Here is a 17,828-nt window from a genome sequence, read left to right on the forward strand (position 1 = left end):
GGCTCTCTTGGCTTTTTTGACTAGAAGCTCAAAATAAGGCCTAAATTTACTTTTAAAATCACAGTGGGGGGAAACAGTGTCAAATATCTCCCATGGCAAGAGGTCTTGCCTGTGCCATACGCTGTAAACTTCATGCCTAATGTCCTTTTCCACAGCTAAGGCATTTTCAGTGTGTGCTGAATTTTCATCAAGGATGAAAAATACTTTCTTCAGAGTATAATAAGACTGCTGTCCATGCAAACTATGCATGGGGAACGCTCCCTGTAAGGGAGTCTGCTTCTGTCTTGAAGCTTTTTTTGTGACCCATGACACCTGGCATATCCAAGCGTGTGAGTGTTGTGGAGCGTTCCCCCATCACACCAGCACAGCTGGCTTCAGTGCCTAGGTGTGATTTGATTTCCCAGTAAGAGCATGCACTTGAAATATTGTCTTGAACTAAAAAGCCACTGCAGCACCTGGCAATGTATTCACGATGTTCTCTGGGATTCTAATAGGCACTATGTATTTTTTCCAGCTTGACCTAAAACATTTCTTGTTATAAATAAACCTGCAAATCCGAAGTATGCATTTACACAAATTATGGAGCTGCAAATAAACATTCACACAGTTGAACAAGTATTAAGCAAGCACAAACAAGTACTTACTGAATTTATTCTCTATCAGCCTCCTTATGGAGATGTCCCTTCCTTGGGATACCTACAGTACTTCTAAACATTGTTTTAAACATCCAAGAAAACATTTAGTCAGGCTGAAAATTAACAGTGGCAGTTGTTATCCTTCATCACTCTGGCCAGGCTCATTTTTTTTTCCTTTTTAATCCTCACTGAGGAACAGTCAAAGTACCTCTTTTTTTTTTCCCTCTCCATAGCTGCAAGTGAAGTCACAAAATTTTCAGTGACAATTTCAAGGTCATGTATTTTTCTTAAGGGGAAAAAAAAAAGCCAATTTATCCTTTGTGGAACAGTTAAAAAATGAAGTTACATTTAGTTACCAAATGTAATGGTAGAAAAATGCTTTGACAGGCAGATTCGTATTTGGCACAAATTTCTCCATATATTTTGACTTCATGCAGTTGGGTAAAGGAGAATTAAGGATGCTGGTTTGTCTTCTCATTTAAATGTCTGAAGAAAGCCTTCCCATACTCATATGTGCTGATCATTATGGCACAAGAAGGAGCAACTTTAAACAGCCGTGGAGTGATACCTGCCCAGAAGAGAAAGGAAAGCGTTCGTTCTCATTTGTTTGCAGATTGCATCACTGTCGTGCCATTTAGTGGTCATATTATATTGATTCCAGAGAATATCGCTGTAGAACTGGGATATTCTTTGTGTCTACATTTCTCAAAATACCAACGTTACTGATGAGAGACGTAACCGCTGTAAGGATATTATGCCTTCATCTCTGCCATCGATGCAGCCTGCCTGACTCGAGCCCTTCCTATCTCTGCCCTCTCCATCTCCCCACAGAGGTGGAGCCGCCCGGCCTGCAGGCTGTTATGCTCCAGGCCAGCAGAGGTGGCCATGGGGGCAGGCTGGGCCCTCTCTGCAGCAGCAGCGCAGCGCTGCTGGCGTAGGAGGAGCAGAGGCTGGTGGCCTCTCAGCTGGGACAAGAGATTCAAGAAGACAGGGACGCAATTCTCTCTGTATGTGTGCATGTCTGTTACTTTACAATCTGTTCCATAACTGACTGTGTTCACAGAGATGGAAATATATAATTTATGCATGCTAATATCTAAGAATGACTTGTTAATAATCAAAAAACTGTAGTGTGATTTTTTAGAAAGATGTCAAAAGATTTACCAGCAAACAATCCAGCAATTCCTTTTTTAGCGACAATGTTTTTCATAACTGCCCAGGTAGATGTGCGGTCCCTCTGTGGATCTCAATGGAGTACAACAAAACAGTGAATTAAACAGTACAGACAGTGCCACAGAAAAAAATCAGATGTTGCTTTGGATGCAATGATAAGGTTTAATTTCTCTTAATTTATAATTTATATATATATACGTGAAGTTATTTATGCAAGATGTTAAATTCACATGGTATGCAAATTCATATAATATTGAAGTTAAAATAGCATGACGTAGAAAAAAGTCACAGTAATGCCTAGAGTAAATTATACAAACAGAGACAATATTCACTGCTGGAGTAACTGACGTAACTGAAAGCATTGCCTGGCTTTCAGATGAGCTGATCTCTCTCCATGTCACTTTATACATGCAGTTAAAGGCCATTTTAAAAGTGAACTTGCTTTTTATGGTAAGCTGAATCTAAAGGTAAGTTTTGAGAACGGATATAATTAATCATGAGTATAATAATTAAGCTAGGACACTACACTTTGCAGATTTTACAAAAGTTTGAAAAGTCTAAGTTTACAAAAATCACATCACCCCCCAGATTGTTTAAGAAAGCGGAGATCTATGAGATGTGGGCTGCAGTCCCTGGAACAGATGATTCAGATACCGCGAGCAACCTAACTGCAGCAGCACCAAGAAGCCAGCTGCATTGCAGACATGTGCAACTGCTTTAAGCAGAGGAATTTTGGGGGGTATTTCACTCTGCACGTGCTGTTTTCCTTGATCTGTAATATGGAAGAAGCTAAGATCCTCTTTTTTTAGGTAAAAGAGTTTCATAGCATGCATTTAGCAGGAACATCCTACAGCATCTGGAAGCTGTGAAATATTTTCGCCACAGTAGAGAAACTATTTGTAGATGCGTTGTCAGGACGCAGCTCTAACAACAACTGCATTTTGGATAGAATGCAACCAGCACAAGTTGCAGATAACCATACTGAAATGTAAAACACATATCTAGTTCATATCAGCCGAATAAATACTAGGCAGCTACCTGTGATTCAAAGTGGTGGTAGCAATGAATTCTTACGTTCATCAGTGCAAGGGAAGAATTGAAACACAGTAACAATTTATGTTTGATTTTTTAAATTTTTAGTCCTTCTGCAAAAGAAACATGAATGTCTTTCAAGAATTACACCAGAAAAAAAAGATATTTTACCTGAGAGAATGAAACCTTATGCCAAAATGTGATCAGTATGTTTTCACGATGTCTTTCTGAACGAGTGCCTTGAAATGAGCTTCTAAGCAGAAACTTGTGTTTGGTTACTCCGTCTTTCTCCTATTATTTAATCTTAAAGCCATGGTCTAACCTTGTATTCAGGTCAATACAAGTCCCTCACTGATTCAAGTCCCAGGTAATGGAAAAATACATTTCTACCTACAACTTGAATTGCTCAAAAATGTAGTGGTGCTCTACTGAGTAGAAAATGAAAAAGAAATTCCTTTGTCCTTGAAAGTTGATGGAGTAGTCACTAACACGCCCTCAAAAATCAATTCTTTGAAATCACACCAAAAAATGGTTAAAAATATATAACCTGAGCAAAGGATTTTTTCCGTAGCCTAACCTCTAGCAAAAAAAAAAAAAAAAAAAAAAAAGTTGTTATTAAATAAAATGTTCTAAGAGTTACACTGCAGTTTTTGTTTTCTAGTACCAAACAGTAGTGAACGTGCAAATGTTTTTTCATGTTATTTTCATCAACTTAAAACACTTTTTCCATAGAGCACTGTTCACATGAGTGTTTTATAAGAACTGAAATATTTCCCTATTCACACATAACTACTTGAATGCTTGTACGTTTGCAGTCAGCCTGCCTTACTGTAAGAGTTCTGGATTTTCTGTTTGTAATTTATAGCACCTTGTTACCATGAGTTGTGCTGTACTCGCACCTTTTCCCTCTGTGTCATCTGTGAGATACTGTTTTTAGCCTAGGAGATCAAAATCACTGTACGAAGTGTTACAATGTGGAAAAGACAAAAATGCCTAGTGATATAATTCTTAGAGAAACCAGGAGAGATGAATATTTAAAATTCCTACTGAAAATGCATATACCCAAGCATTATGTTTTTTTTTTTTTTTTAATTGTGGCTAGAAGAACCAGCTCTGTTGCATATATCAAACATATGGATTATTATTAAACAGTTCTGCAGGAATTGCTGAGCAATCCAATCTAAAGGGAATTCTGAGTGCTCAGCAGCAGCCGTGGTTAGCGGACAGTTTAAAGCAGCTGCTTAACAATGCTGTTACCTGCAACTTACTTTGTAAAGCCTCACTCTCCCAAAGTTCAGTCTGCCTATGTGTCTTCACTACATCAAATGGCAGAGTTATGACGGCTGCAATCTATTAGGAAAAAAACAAGCCACGGTTTTAATGTTAGAGTACCAGCAAGTAAAAAGTATTTTTTTTTTTACATTAAGCTGCAGACAATCTAAAATAAGTTTAGTTATTCCAAGCACATGATGTTATGGAAGTCTTGTATTTTGGAACACTTTAAATTGTTCAGACACACCTCATCAGATTGAATGCCAAACAATGTGTGACTGAAGTAGATGCACTTCAAAACATACATCGTTTCTGAGAGATCATGTAAAGCCACTTCACTTGTAAATAGATAAATAGTTTATTAGTGAAAATAATAAAGAGTAGTACTAGAAACAAAAATGTATACTTACAGCGCCAGATGCTGCTCCTGAAGTAAAAGCAGTAAAAAAAGTTGGTTCATGTGCACCAACATTCTTGCACATCATCTTCTTGAAACGTTCATAATTGTACCAGTACATTGCTATGGTCATAAAAAGCAAAACCAAAAAAAAAAAAAAAAAACCTTGTACTACAACAGATTTGTGTTTCAGTTCAACTCTTTTATCAGTGACAGATGTAGGTATTCTACACTGGCAACAGAATCAAAGAGAAACAAAAGTTGAAAGGAAACCTGAAGCGTTCTCTTACTCTGAGAGCCCATCCAGTTCCCCTTATCTCCATACACATATTCCACATTTCCTCGTATGATACAGCCTAGTCTTATCATTTTGAATTCCCATAAAGTATCTCCTATCTTAAGACAATCTAACATAAGCATTACAAAACTCATGTAACAGATTTTTTTTAAGGTGATATAATATAAATCAAAATGTAAGTTTCTAATTATTTTCTAGATATTTCATATATTTCATAAATCCTGGTAACTCTACAAAAATATGTTTCATACAAATTGAAGGTTCCTCAAGGCTGTCACATACTGTTTTGGACCATAGCATATAACATTTAATTCTGACACAACCAAGAAATATAGTTTTACTCTCTGGAATTACTGAGGAGAGACTTGCCTTTCACAGTCCTCACAGAGGCTTGCTGAGGAACAGCATTCAGGAGTAACATCTGGTTTTGTTCTCTTCTGCTGCAATAAACTGCGCTCTTTCTACTTTAATGAGTTTTAGTTAGAATGCAGATGTTACTGAGCTGAGTTATGGAGCGCTTCCCTGTGGCAGTTGGTCAAATACACACAGCAAACAAGAGTTGTGTACCCTAAAAGATAGCTGTGACACATTCAGCACTGCATTCTGGACATTGTGGCAGTAGAGAAATATCAAAGTATTTTCTTGCTGTGGAAACCAAGCCTCCAATATTTTGCAAAAGTAAATTAGGCTGCATCTCAGAAGAGATTGAGGAAAACTTACTATTGAAATGTATGTAACCCTAATTTACTATAGATTGTCTAAACCCAAAATTTAGAGCATGTGCAAGACTCCCTTCCCTGCATACATTTCACATTTCTGTTCTTCGCAACATTTCTTGATAACTGTTACTGTTAATTCAGTTCTTGTGCTTCTAACAGGCACTCACAGTTTGAGTTTTATTCAAGTCAGCTTGCTGTGCAAGGAACATTCTTGAAGGATATCATTCACACTTGGGTTAACATAGCAGGATTCTATGCTGTGCTGCTAACGCAGTCATTCTGCGTTACTTGAGCATTTTCACAGAGCAGCTGCTTTCTTAATACAAATTGTTACACTGACTTTAATTCCTCTTGAGAAAGCCAACTCCAGCAAAGGTGTGGACTCTGCTGTACAAATGCCAGAACCCACGATGCTGTTGGTGTATCATTCAAAGAGAAGGTAGTAGCTTAACTGCGCAGAGAGTATTTATAAGGAAAAAATATTCAGAAAACACATTTTGAAACATTAGTCAAGATTAAACACACATCGTTTCTATCAGCTTTGAGGCATAGATGCAAGAATGTGAAAAGAGTGGAGAACACATACATCACCTTAGTTCCCTCCTCTTTGAGCACTCTCTCATACCACACTGATCTTTCCACTCTGTTAAAGCAGCAGAGGGAAAGATAACTGGCTCCTGCCACACTGCTACAGACAAAAAAAAATCAGTAATAGAGCAAGAGTTTCTACTTGTAATCAGACAATAGGAAGGAAAAGAAGAATTTTAGAATCCCTTTTGAAGCTCTAAGTAAAGGATGCAATTGGCAGACAGGGAAAATGGGTAAATTACAAATAAATATAGGACAAGAAGCCCTTTAAGCAGAAGATGAATTATGAATACTGTTATCTTAGCCTTAAAGAAAGCATGTTACCACACATTCAGAACCCTTCCCTATCACGTGAAGTGAAATTAAGTCCCATCAAGGAACAGCATATCCTCAAGAAGGAAATGCAGTGTAAGCACCTTCTTTAAACATCTACCAGTAGCAGAGCAAAAGAAAACAGGGTATTATTCATACTGAAAACAAATCACCTAAAACAGCAGTTAAGTGAGTTAACAGAACTAAGTGCAACTCTAAGTTAAATATCCTCATCTCTGCCACTCATCATGCATTTGCTTGGCTCACAGCCAATTTAAATTGTATTCCAGGTGCTCAAAATCTCATAAGAGACCAAAGCAACTGTTACTCAACTAGACTGTTTAGAACCACAGATTAAATTAGATGCCAGATCATACTGAGAATGAGGCAGGAGAACAAAGGTCAAATATTTCAAAGATCCTCTACCTCTGCAAATGGGTTTGAAGCATTTCTTTGGGCCAGCACAAGGCGTTTAAAAGTGTAATTCCTGCTACTATCCAAAGGACAGAAACGGCTTTGAGAACAACTCCTGCTCGATTATTCACAAATGCTCTGACAATAAAGGGCCTCGAAGAGACATGAGTTTTAACCACTGGCATTAAAAAGTTGGAACACTGTCCTTCAGCAGTCTTGCCCAATTATTTCCATAGCTCAGGAGACAGCAGAGCTTTGACAAATGGGAGAACACATGATCTCCTTTGTTCCAGTTATCTTAAAGTATAGCACTAAGCCTAGCTATACTCTGAATCAGAATTTTCTTTTAGACTTTCAGCATTGAAGCTTCACTGCCAAGTGGTGCTCTAGTTTCATCTTTTCTGGAACGGTTATACAAACCAATTCATCTTGCTAGCAAAAATGCCTGAAGACACTAACTACTGTGTCACCCTGTATTTGTACATTTTTTCAAGATCAAACATCAGAACACATATACAGAATGTCCCTCTATAAGGAAATAGCCAGTACACCTATTATAGAGAACATTTCCTACTAAAAGTCTTAAAAAACAGACATTACATTAGATGAAACAGTCTAAACACAGGAAAAGGGAAAAGTAACAATGAACACAATCTGGCATCCATAAACAACAACATTATAGACAGATACTCAAAAGAGAACAAGTAAATTTCAGTTATTCTTAAAACGAATCATTTTTGTGTAATAACATAAGAATACAAAGAATGTGCAAAAGAATCATGAAAGAAAACCCGTATCTTACATAACACAGACTTTCATCTGAAATAAACCCCACCTGAGAAAGGTACATCTCTCAGAACAGTAGAGCTCCAGCCCCTCCACAAGGAAAGCCACCCATCTCTGGCCACTTTACTGCTGACGCTCGAGTGCAGTTGCTTGTAGGACAACTTGCGATACTGCATTCTAGTTCTGATCAGCTCCAGGGGACTCACTACAGTAACTGAAACAACTGGAAAGGAGAAAAAGATCGGGTTTTAAAAATCAGGATTTACTAGTAACATTTCCCGAACACTGAAAGTTAAGTCTCACATTGCTTTATATATCTGATGAAAAGAACCATAGAATGGCTTTGGTTGGAAGGGACCTTAAAGACATGTAGTTCCATCTCCCCGGCCATGAGCACGGACACCTTTCACAATATCAGGCTGCCCAGGATCCCATCCAACCTGGCCTTGAATGCTTCCAGGGATGGGGCATCCATAGTCTCCCTAGGCAACTTATTCCAGGGCTTTCCCATTCTCATGGTGAAGATTTTCTTCCTAATATCCAATCTAAATCTACCTTCTCTTAGTTTAAAGCCATTACTCCTTGTTCTATATTACTACACTCCCTGAAAAAGGGTCCCTCACCAGCTTTCTTGCAGGCCCCCTTTAGGTACTGAAATGCTGCAAGGAAGTCTCCACAGACCCTTTTCTTCTTCAGATTGAACAAGCCCAGCTCCCTCATCTTTTCCTCTTAAGAGAGGTGCTCCAACCCCCTGATCACCTACATGGCCTCCTCTGGATCCAGTCAACAGCTCAACATCTTTCCTGTGCTGGGGATCCCAGGCCTGGACACAGTACTCCAGGTGGGACTCCACAAGGGCAGAGTAGAGGGGGACAATCACCTCCCTCAATCCACTGGCCACACTTCTTTTGATGTAACCTTGGATAATGTGACAGCAAAAATAAATCACATTAGCCCATGTAAGAGAATTATATTACTCAAGAAATGGTGGAAAAATGTAGTATTCTTATGCCCAGCTCCATGTAATATTACCCTTTTTTTAAAGCCACAATAAATTCACTGAAAAGAGAGAAGAATGAGGAGACAGAGAGGAGAGGAAAAGCGAAAGAAAACAGCGTACAAGTGTTTTATTTCATTTTTCTCACTAAACATGAGGCAGCTTACATCTGCTTAAGGAACCTGCAACAAGTGGAATGTGGTCATTATCCTCTCCTAGTCTAGACTTCAGACCTTCACTCAGTTGGTCATAGCAGGTAAAATAGATTACTGTGGTAGGAAGTGCCATTATTCTAAAAATATAAGACAGGGAATCTGAATTAATACAAGGAAAGCAGCCATCTTGTATGGATGTTCTGCTTAAATAAGGAAAAGACAAATTTTCAGCTGCTGAAGAAAAAACATTAATCACGTGGCTTTGATTCACCGTATCTAGTTCACAGTTTCAAATTCACACATTTCCAAGTTTTCTAGTTTCTCATTTCACCAGGGAAAAAACTAAGTAAAGTGATGGTGGATTACCTCTCTCAAAATTTATTTTGTGTAAGCCTCAGAACTGCTCTGATAAGGGAATGGCATTGAAAGATCTGAACATACAGCAAACAAGCAAAACTTTATGAAAGTAGCTATAGCCTTAAATGTTTGTTGTTTTTTTTTAACAATTGGGAGAGTACTTTCTCTGTCTTAATCAATGCTTATAATTCTCACTACTTGAAAGACAATACAGAGTGCATAAATATAAGCCTTTTCCGTTCCTCAGCATAGTACAGACTAGTTCTTATAATCATTCATTGTCGGTTTAAAGTAGCATAACTTACTATAAAATTGCAATTATGTCTGTGTTTCTTATCGGTGTCACTACAGCATAAACCACTATTATCATTAAACAGTGAAGACTGTAATGCTTGGAAAATCAAGAAGTCTTAGTTTAGAATTTCTTTCAAAAACAGTATACCTCTTTCAGATCAAGAGAATTCTCTGTGGGAGTAGAGAACAGAAGCTGAAGACAAAGCTCTTCATCTTGGCTGAAAAACAGACCTCTTAGTTTGGTTAACTCACAAAGTTGTATATTTTGAAATGGCCGCATGCTGCAGGGTAAAGAACGAGACCTGAGCTCCTCTACTCTTTGCATTTCTGTGTGCAAATAAGAAGTGTACCAGTGCTTTTCACTAAATTGTTTCAATTTGAACAAGGTGGCTGTTGCACAACACTTAGTGTCTTACAAAAAAAAAAAAAAAAAGTATGTTTCATTTGACCACTTTCTTGGATTGCTCATTGCTCATGGAGGAAGACATGACCATAGAGATTTGAGTTACTGTCCACATCAGGTTAATATAATAATAAAACAGACTGAGGCTGTTTGTCTTAGACAGAACACCAGTAGGAAACTTGCTAATAATGATCAAATACACAAATTGCTTTGGTAGAGAGAAAAGGAATGATCTGTTTTCCATAACAAAGTTGGACAGGATAAAACAAAATTTAATTCTTTGAAATAAAGAAGACTCTAGGTAGATGGTTTTTAAAAGTAAGTAAAGGTTGCACTCCAGATGCGACACTGGAATGCCTGTGGAAACAACTGTGCTGCTTATTGCAGGTAATTAGTAACAATCTAGGCTAGCAAATATCTATCACAGACTAACATTCTCAAACAGTCAGCTTAGGTCCTGTGATTTGGTGATGCTACCAGTGGGGAAGTTACAGGATACCTCTTCTAAAGGCAAAATGAAAAGTTTGATGTCTCTACTTAAATACTGAGAATATATCAAAGAGGTTGTACGGAGAAATATCAAGTTCTGGTAGGAAACATCTTTAGATGTTTCTGATCAAACTGATTACATCATTATCTGTAATTTCAGATTTACCAAGTTATTAAAACCCCTATTTGTCTAAAAAATGAACTAAACTACTTACAGTGTTGGGAAAAGTCCACTCCAGAGAGATTTAATTCCCTCTGTTTGAATAATTTTCACAAAAGCATCCTAAAAATATAAGCAGGCAAAGAGCACTAATTAGCTGCAAAGCTTTTATTAAAAATTATGTGTTTCTAAAATGGCTTATCATTCTAAGATTGCAATTTCATACTTGCTTACACTAGCCATGAAATTTAATCATACAGATAGTTCCACTGAGATGAACAGGAATATTTCTCCTTGAAATTAAAAATTTTCTTCCATCTTTACAGGGTCAAAGTTGTAAGTTTCTACTGGTAACTGACAGCCCTGTGAGTAAGTTATTTTCAGAACAAATACAGCACAGCAGCCACAGAAGCCAATCTTCCCCAAAACAAACCATTAATTTTTTTTTTTTAATAAAGAACAAAGTTTCTAGGCATGAAATAGCAATTCATTGATATTATAGTCTTGATTCTTCAATACAAGCTTTTTCTGAAAAGTGACAAGATATGTGCAAAGTGTATATGATATATTATATATATATTTGGAAGCTTACAACTTATCACAGCTATCCATACATTTCCCAGCAGAGCAACACTGAACCTTGCAGGCCACTGAATTGAAAACATCTTCAAAAGATAAATTCCCTAATATAAAGAAACCTATTTTTCTTAAACTTTTGGGAGGAAGGAGCTGAAATTTGATGGATTAGAATATGATCAAGACCAGACTTTACTACAGGGCCTCAAAAGATACAGAACCTGACAGACTACAAAAAGGGCCATGAATTACACTAATAGGAAGAAAAAGTCAAAGAACTTTAGAGGAAACAGTTGCAATGGACAGATCAGCTGAAGAAAAGAGTTATGTGGGGAAAACAAGGAAAATTTATTAAGACAAGCCTGACTTGAAAAAAAAATGGAGTTTTGGGAGCATTCTGTACAGTGTGAACAATTTCATACACACACAGAAAAAAAAGACAAGAGAAAAAAAAAAGACAGAAAATCATGTACTAATATTTTGTTTTCTTCAAATTTATTTTGCATTCATTAGCTCTGGACATACGTATTCATAATAGAGAACAAGAAATTTGCAATCCAGGAAGGTACAGATAAATCATAGGAGAAAGGATGCAACTAAATCCAGTGACTGAGCAGCAAATGTGTGTATCTTCCTGATTATATGGACAAATATATCAGAACATTGTAATGGTTCAAGCACAGGCCAACTACCATGTCTACTACAGTTTTCTCTGCTGCACTTTTTTATGAAAGGAAATCCGATGATATGATAAGTTATTCTTCTTCATGAATTATCTTGTTATAGCAAAAATGGGCACATAAGAATGTCAGAAAACAGAGTGATTTTCTAAAATTTATATGGTAAAGTTAATTGAAAAATTCAGACAAGTTATTAATTTCAAAAAAAAATTGATCATCATAAAATCATTCAAGTTTCATGAACACTTCATTCTTCTCAAATATTTAATTCTGAAAAATCCTTGATCACATGTGTAATATAATAGCAGTCAAACAAAAAGCTGTGCAGCCGCTGTCTTATTCATTTTATGAAAGGAATTTGCATTTTCAGCTAGAAAGAAGAAGGCATCATTAATCACTAACCTACACCGTGTGACCACACGAATACCCTCACAAACAACAGCAAAAACTTGGATGAATAGAAAGATAGATTTTAAAAATGTATAGTATGCCATCTAAAAATGCTTTAAATGCACACTTCCGTGCATATAAGATGTTCTTACCAATGTCCCTTTGAAATGCCCATTTTTTTTATAGCATGCTTTACCACCTCTGTTCTCACAAACACATGTATGATCCATAAGGCCATTGGAGTATACCAAACGCTTTCCTAATAAAAGAGTATAAGAATATAGTTATTACTTTTTAAAATGATAGTTTTTACTCAGCAACAATTCCAAATTGGACATACTGGTGAGACAGATTTATTTCTGTTTAGACAAATAGAACCAAAATAGCTTTGAAAAGTCAATATCAACAAACTAGGTAGAAGGAAAGAGAAAATAAAGGAATCCCTCACAGTGCCAGACAAAAGGAAACAGCCCTCGCAGGCTCGGGGAGACACATTATGTGGCAGTGCCACCTGCTGAAAGCTAAAAGACAACACCTATGCTGAGTGTCACCTTCGTGCACAACTTTCTGAACATCTTTCTGACTTTCAAATCTTTCATTGTGCTTTCCCTGCATCCACGTTATGGGTGGGAGGTATTACCTCTTAGGCAAAACTATATATATATTTTTTTTTATTTCTTCTACGTCTTGTACTTTGAATCTGCTAGTTAAAATACTATTGCCATTACAAAAACATACTGAGTCCTACATTACATTTTCAAACTTTTTGAACAGTTTAGAATTTACTTAAGTACCAGCCACAAATATTTTATTTTTTTTATTATTTATGGCAAGTGTTACCGCAAATACTTATCTCCACATACAATAAACTTCCACAGCAGTCATCTCTTTTTCTTTCAAATCTCATTTATTAGTGGCAACTAAATAGTAGGAATCACTTTGAAGTCTTTGAGCACACAATGTATTAATCTATTTAGAACCCAAGTGACAAGATAAGATTTTTACAACTCTTTTTCAAAAGAGTTTGGATTCTGGAGGAGAGGAACTTTGACACAACATAGTGATCACAAAAGTCCCTTATCAAAATATTTTGTAATGAATTAATAGCTTTTTTTTTTTACTCAATCTAGTAATATTTGTACATTCTGCCATCCTGAGAAAGAGAGCATACAGCCTACTTTACAGGAAATTTATTCACGAGATTTTTTTTCCATTGTATCTATTCAGTGGCACATTTTTTCTTTAGCAATTTTAGTACGTATTGCTCTGTTGTTTTTTTTTTCCCCTCGCTGACTGAAGAAATAAACGTAACCACCCAGAAACCAAGAAAGCCATTCTGCTACTCTGCATTGTGACAATTATCAGCTAAGTGTGACAGCAAAGAGCAAAGTGTGTCCTCAACTGCAGAGCACTATTTACCTTTGGGGAACGGATTGCTTTGGGCTTGCAGCCGAGTTTTGACAACATCAAGGGGAGTTACTAAAATGAAGCAAAGTAGTCATTTAGAAACACCGTATAACCTGAAAATGTAGAAGTGTACACATACTTCATCAGGAACTTTTACAGGTTTTGCTTTTCCAGGGATGGGGGATAGGGAAGAAGAGAGGGAACTATTTTACAATGTAATCAGCCAGAGGGGGAAAAAAAGCAAACAACCACCACCAACAAAAACAACCCAACCGATACATTGTGTATATGTCATTTCTTACTTACTAACAGTTGCACAGAGAACTGCTAGAGGTGAACAAAGCTCTCAAAAAAAAAACCCACATTGTGCCAGCTTGTATGGAATTGGTAAAAGTTGTGCTGCTGTGCTCTGGCTGCTAACTTTTTATAAATGGCATACCACAAGACTTAAGATTTTGTCCTCAAGCATGTAAAATACCACGGCATTTTCTATGCATTTATCCTTTTTCATTAAACTGATCTTAATAGTAATGTTTAAAAGAAAAAAAAAAACACAAAACTTTCAACTTGTGATGTACTCTCCTTCTTTCCCGTGTGTAGAGCGGGTCTAAAACTTAAGAGTTGTTGAAAAGTAGATGTAGCCTGAGGGAACATTTTTTTGCTTCCCATACAGCACTTGAAAATACAGCAGTCCTAGACGTGCTGAACACAGCAGTGGCTTGTCAGCTGCACCACTCTCCAGCCTCTACTGACTGCATTGACTCAGGGCTTCAATCAGTTACTTATATACAAGCGGCTAGTGCCATGTGAGACTCCAAGGTATCCAAAATATCTATGCAATGGACAGACATGACACAGAACCTACGACTGCATTTAGCAGCAGCTGGTGACTAGGTCAAATACACTAGCACGCGCATATGACATCCTCGTGCCCAGGCAAATATTTACACTTTAACTCTCTGTTGATGTCCATCTGCTGACTAATAGGTTAAACACTCTGCTCACATGTGTAGGGATCTAGATGTGACTCTTGCAGCTCATTTCGGTTAAATAAAATTTGGCTTTTATTATCACTTAGCCAATAGCACATACTCTTCTGATCTCCCAGGTACCACTTCAGAAAGGAAAAGGTCTTCTATACCTGCTGAGACCTTGAATACCAATAGCTTAAACTAGAACCTTATGCACAAAGAGTTGAAAAACATCTTGGGAATTCTAAAGATCCAGTCTAGCTTTGACTACAACTTTACCTAATATCACAGGACACACAGTGTAATGACAGAATAAATAGACTAAATTTGGCAAGGTCCTGGTGAGATCCTATTTCATAAAAATCTGGAAGTTTTTTGGGGGGAGGAGTGGTGCTTTGAAAATTGTACATTTTCCTGCAGCATAATCAGTATTAAAAGTCAGAACCAAAGGCTAGCTTAAGGCAAAAAGTAAAAGAAATGTGAAGAATAAGCTTGGCGGACTCCAAGAGATATGAAGCACTGAATCTAACCAGTCAGTGCCTCCTTAGGTGCACATGGGGAAAGAGGTCATGAGCTAGAGGACTGAACAGAAGTAAAAGCTGAATTTCACAGATTATCTGCAAGATTGAAAGACTATACAAAAAAACATCCTTAAAACTGCTTAAGGAAACAAATGATAAAGTGCTCTGACAGCATACAACAGCATAGCAAGTAAACTGATGTTACTACTGCATGGTAACATGAAGAGGACATCTCACACTGTCCAGCCTTGCAGAGTTTGTATCTTGTACTGTAAACTTTTATTTAAAAACTATTTTTAAGTGGCAGAAAGGATGGAAAGTCATTTTTATTGTTATTTTGCTTCTTTCAGAAAGCAAGCAGTGAAAAGAAAAAAGACACAGGAAAAAAAAGTTAAAAATTACTCTTATTTTCAGAAATGGTTAAAGATTATCAGAGAGAGTAAAGATTTCAATTAACGACCATATTTGATAGAATTTAAAAAAAAACATGCTTAGCGAACATATTAGCAGAAGTTTACAAAGTGCATATATGCAGACAGCATGCAGGATCAAACCAAAGAGCAATCACTTTGCAAAGATTTTCTCTGTGGCAAGCTTAATAGTTGGCCTTACCAAACAATGAGGTAATTATAGCTCCGCAGCAAGAGGACGCTGCTTGCTGAATGCTGGTTGTTTTGCCGAAGTTACTATTACTCATTTCAGCCATCACTTTATCCTCGGAGAAGAAAAATCTGTTAAGGAACAGAAAAACTATATTGCAAGATTGTGCTCGCAACTTGCAGAAAAATCAAGTGAAAAATTATTTTTAACTTTTACTAATACATTACAAATAAGCAGCAATAATATAAGAAAATGTAACATACAACTCGTATACAGGAAACTCAGGTTTCTGGTTTTTTTTGTTTTTGTTTTTTTAGTTAGAGTGTTTTTTATGCAAGTTATATGCTATGCTTTTTATACAGTCTAGGTTTTCTAAATAACAGGAAAACTTCCTGAACTTTTTTTTACATAAACTACATGATACTTTAGAAACCACATTAAATATTTAACATACATTACCTTATGCTGCAACATAGGGGTTAGGAACATGTCAATGACCTGTGCAAAGATAAATGCCCTGCCTGCAGCCCGTAGTCTGCAGCACAGCAGAGCAATTCATCCAGACCCCCTCTTGCTTCTGTTGTTCCTATGAGAAAATCCAGAGAGGTCTCCTGGTGGATCAAAATCACAGCCTGTTAGCAATGGCTTCCTGAGCAAGTCTCTCAAACAACAAGCAGTAACTGACTGGCATTAATGCTGCTGGTAAATATTAATTAAATAAAATCCCCAAATCACAGAACATCCCGAGTTGGAAGGGACGCACAAGGATCATTAAGCCCAGCTTCTGGCTCCGCACAGGACCACCTAAAAAAAAATCTGATTGCTGGGGGCCATACCTTTGAAAATGCATGTATATTAAGTACTGTTGTGACTTGATTCGTCTGCATTGATCCAAGGTTTGTATTTGATCTATACGACAGGCTGGAAAGTTGGATGGAGAGGAACCTAATGAGATTCAACAAAGCTTTGTGTGCCCTTGTGGCCAAGGCCAATGGTATCCAGGGGTGCATTAAAAAGAGCATGGCCAGCAGGGCAAGGGAGGTGATCCTCCCTTTCTACTCTGCCCTGGTCAGGCCACACCTGGAGTACTGTGTCCAGCTCTGGGCTCCTCAGTTCAAGGGAACTTCTAGAGAAGAGTCCAGTGGAGGGCTGAAAATATGACTGGGAGCATCTCCCTGATGAGGAAAGGCTGAGAGACATGGGACTATTCAGCCTGGAGAAGAGAAGGCTGAGGGGGATCATGTCACTGTTTACAAATACCTAAAGTGAAGGAGTCAAGTGAATGGGTCCAGGCTCTTTTTAGTGGTGCCCAGTGACAGGACAATGGCAGTAGGCTGGATGATCTCTACAGGTCCCTTCCAGCCCCTACGATTCTGTGATTCTGTGAACGTTTTGCTACGTTCCCTGAATTTAAAACGAAAGATAATGAGACCGAGCAGCGTATACGAGGTCTCATCCTCCAGACGCCGCCATACTAACATCTCCCTCCACACCTTTTAGGACCCGGCAGGAGCGAAGGCACTCCCCCTGCCTGGGGCGTGTCGGCGGCAGGGGGAGTACCTCCGCCTGCAGTACCGTGCGGAAAGCCGGTGGCACCCAGGAGCCTCTGAGGTGAGAGAGCACCTCTACACAGGCCTTCCGCCCGCACGGTGGTCTCTTTTTCCCTTCCGTCCCACCGTGCCCTGCGCTCCCGCCGGCACCTCACCCCTCACCCCGCCTGGCGGCGCCTTCCCGCCCTCTCTCCCGTCAGGCCGGGGCGGGGCGCGCACGCGGCGGACCGTTGGTAGCGCGCGGGCCGCGGAGCGCCGGGGCTCGGCCTCGCTCTGCCGGGAGGAGAAGCGCGGCGAGGGGACGAGAGGTGAAGGGAGAGGGCGGCCGGGCGGGGTGCTCCGCGTGGGGGGCGCGAGGCCGGCGGCTGAGGGAGGCGTAACGGCGGTGCTGCGGCCGCGGGGCTCCCGGCGGGAGGAGAGGAGGGTGTGAGGCCGCGGGAAGATGAAACCCAGCGCCGCAGAGGCCGCCGACAAAGGAGCGCGTCCCCGTAAGTGGCGGGTGCTGGGGGTGCCGCTCAGGGCGGGCTGCGGCCGGCTTCGATAGCGCTGCAGGGTAGTGTGCCGGCCCTCCCTCTTGGCGATTTTGCCTTTCACCTTTCACTTCGCGTGGTGTCGGGAACCGATCGTTAAAAGCCTAATTGGAAGGATGTGA

At 38.9% G+C, this 17,828-nt stretch overlaps 2 protein-coding genes across 16 annotated transcripts in view; one reads left to right on the plus strand and one right to left on the minus strand.

Moving 5' to 3' along the window:
* On the minus strand, positions 1 to 17,492 carry SLC25A40 (solute carrier family 25 member 40). Of its 6 annotated transcripts, none has more exons than XM_021387533.1 (12): positions 17,405 to 17,492; positions 16,086 to 16,237; positions 15,639 to 15,757; positions 13,547 to 13,606; positions 12,280 to 12,386; positions 10,537 to 10,604; positions 8,791 to 8,915; positions 7,676 to 7,849; positions 4,523 to 4,632; positions 4,109 to 4,190; positions 1,800 to 1,880; positions 4 to 1,203 (listed from the first exon to the last, which is right to left on the minus strand). In XM_021387533.1, exons 3-12 carry the CDS (start codon positions 15,730 to 15,732, stop codon positions 1,088 to 1,090), a joined length of 1,017 nt encoding a protein of 338 aa, XP_021243208.1. In that variant the 5' UTR covers positions 15,733 to 15,757; positions 16,086 to 16,237; positions 17,405 to 17,492; the 3' UTR covers positions 4 to 1,087. The 6 variants fall into 6 exon arrangements, with proteins under 6 accessions (XP_021243209.1, XP_021243208.1, XP_021243207.1 ...); XM_021387532.1 differs by having other exon boundaries at positions 17,339 to 17,420; XM_021387530.1 differs by having other exon boundaries at positions 17,332 to 17,411.
* The window catches only part of DBF4 (DBF4 zinc finger), an 18,503-nt gene continuing 17,772 nt past the window's right edge, over positions 17,098 to 17,828 (plus strand). For 6 of the 10 annotated variants that reach the window (XM_021387519.1, XM_021387522.1, XM_021387524.1 and 3 more), the window contains exon 1: positions 17,323 to 17,664. In XM_021387519.1, coding sequence (XP_021243194.1) covers positions 17,619 to 17,664 — 46 coding nt within the window. In that variant the 5' untranslated portion in view covers positions 17,323 to 17,618. Of the gene's footprint in view, positions 17,238 to 17,322; positions 17,665 to 17,828 lie in introns of those variants that run through there. The other 4 variants (XM_021387526.1, XM_021387528.1, XM_021387527.1 and 1 more) reach the window with 4 other exon arrangements.

The sequence above is a fragment of the Numida meleagris genome, chromosome 2 (assembly GCF_002078875.1).
Source record: "Numida meleagris isolate 19003 breed g44 Domestic line chromosome 2, NumMel1.0, whole genome shotgun sequence".
Taxonomy (NCBI): Eukaryota; Metazoa; Chordata; class Aves; order Galliformes; family Numididae; genus Numida; species Numida meleagris.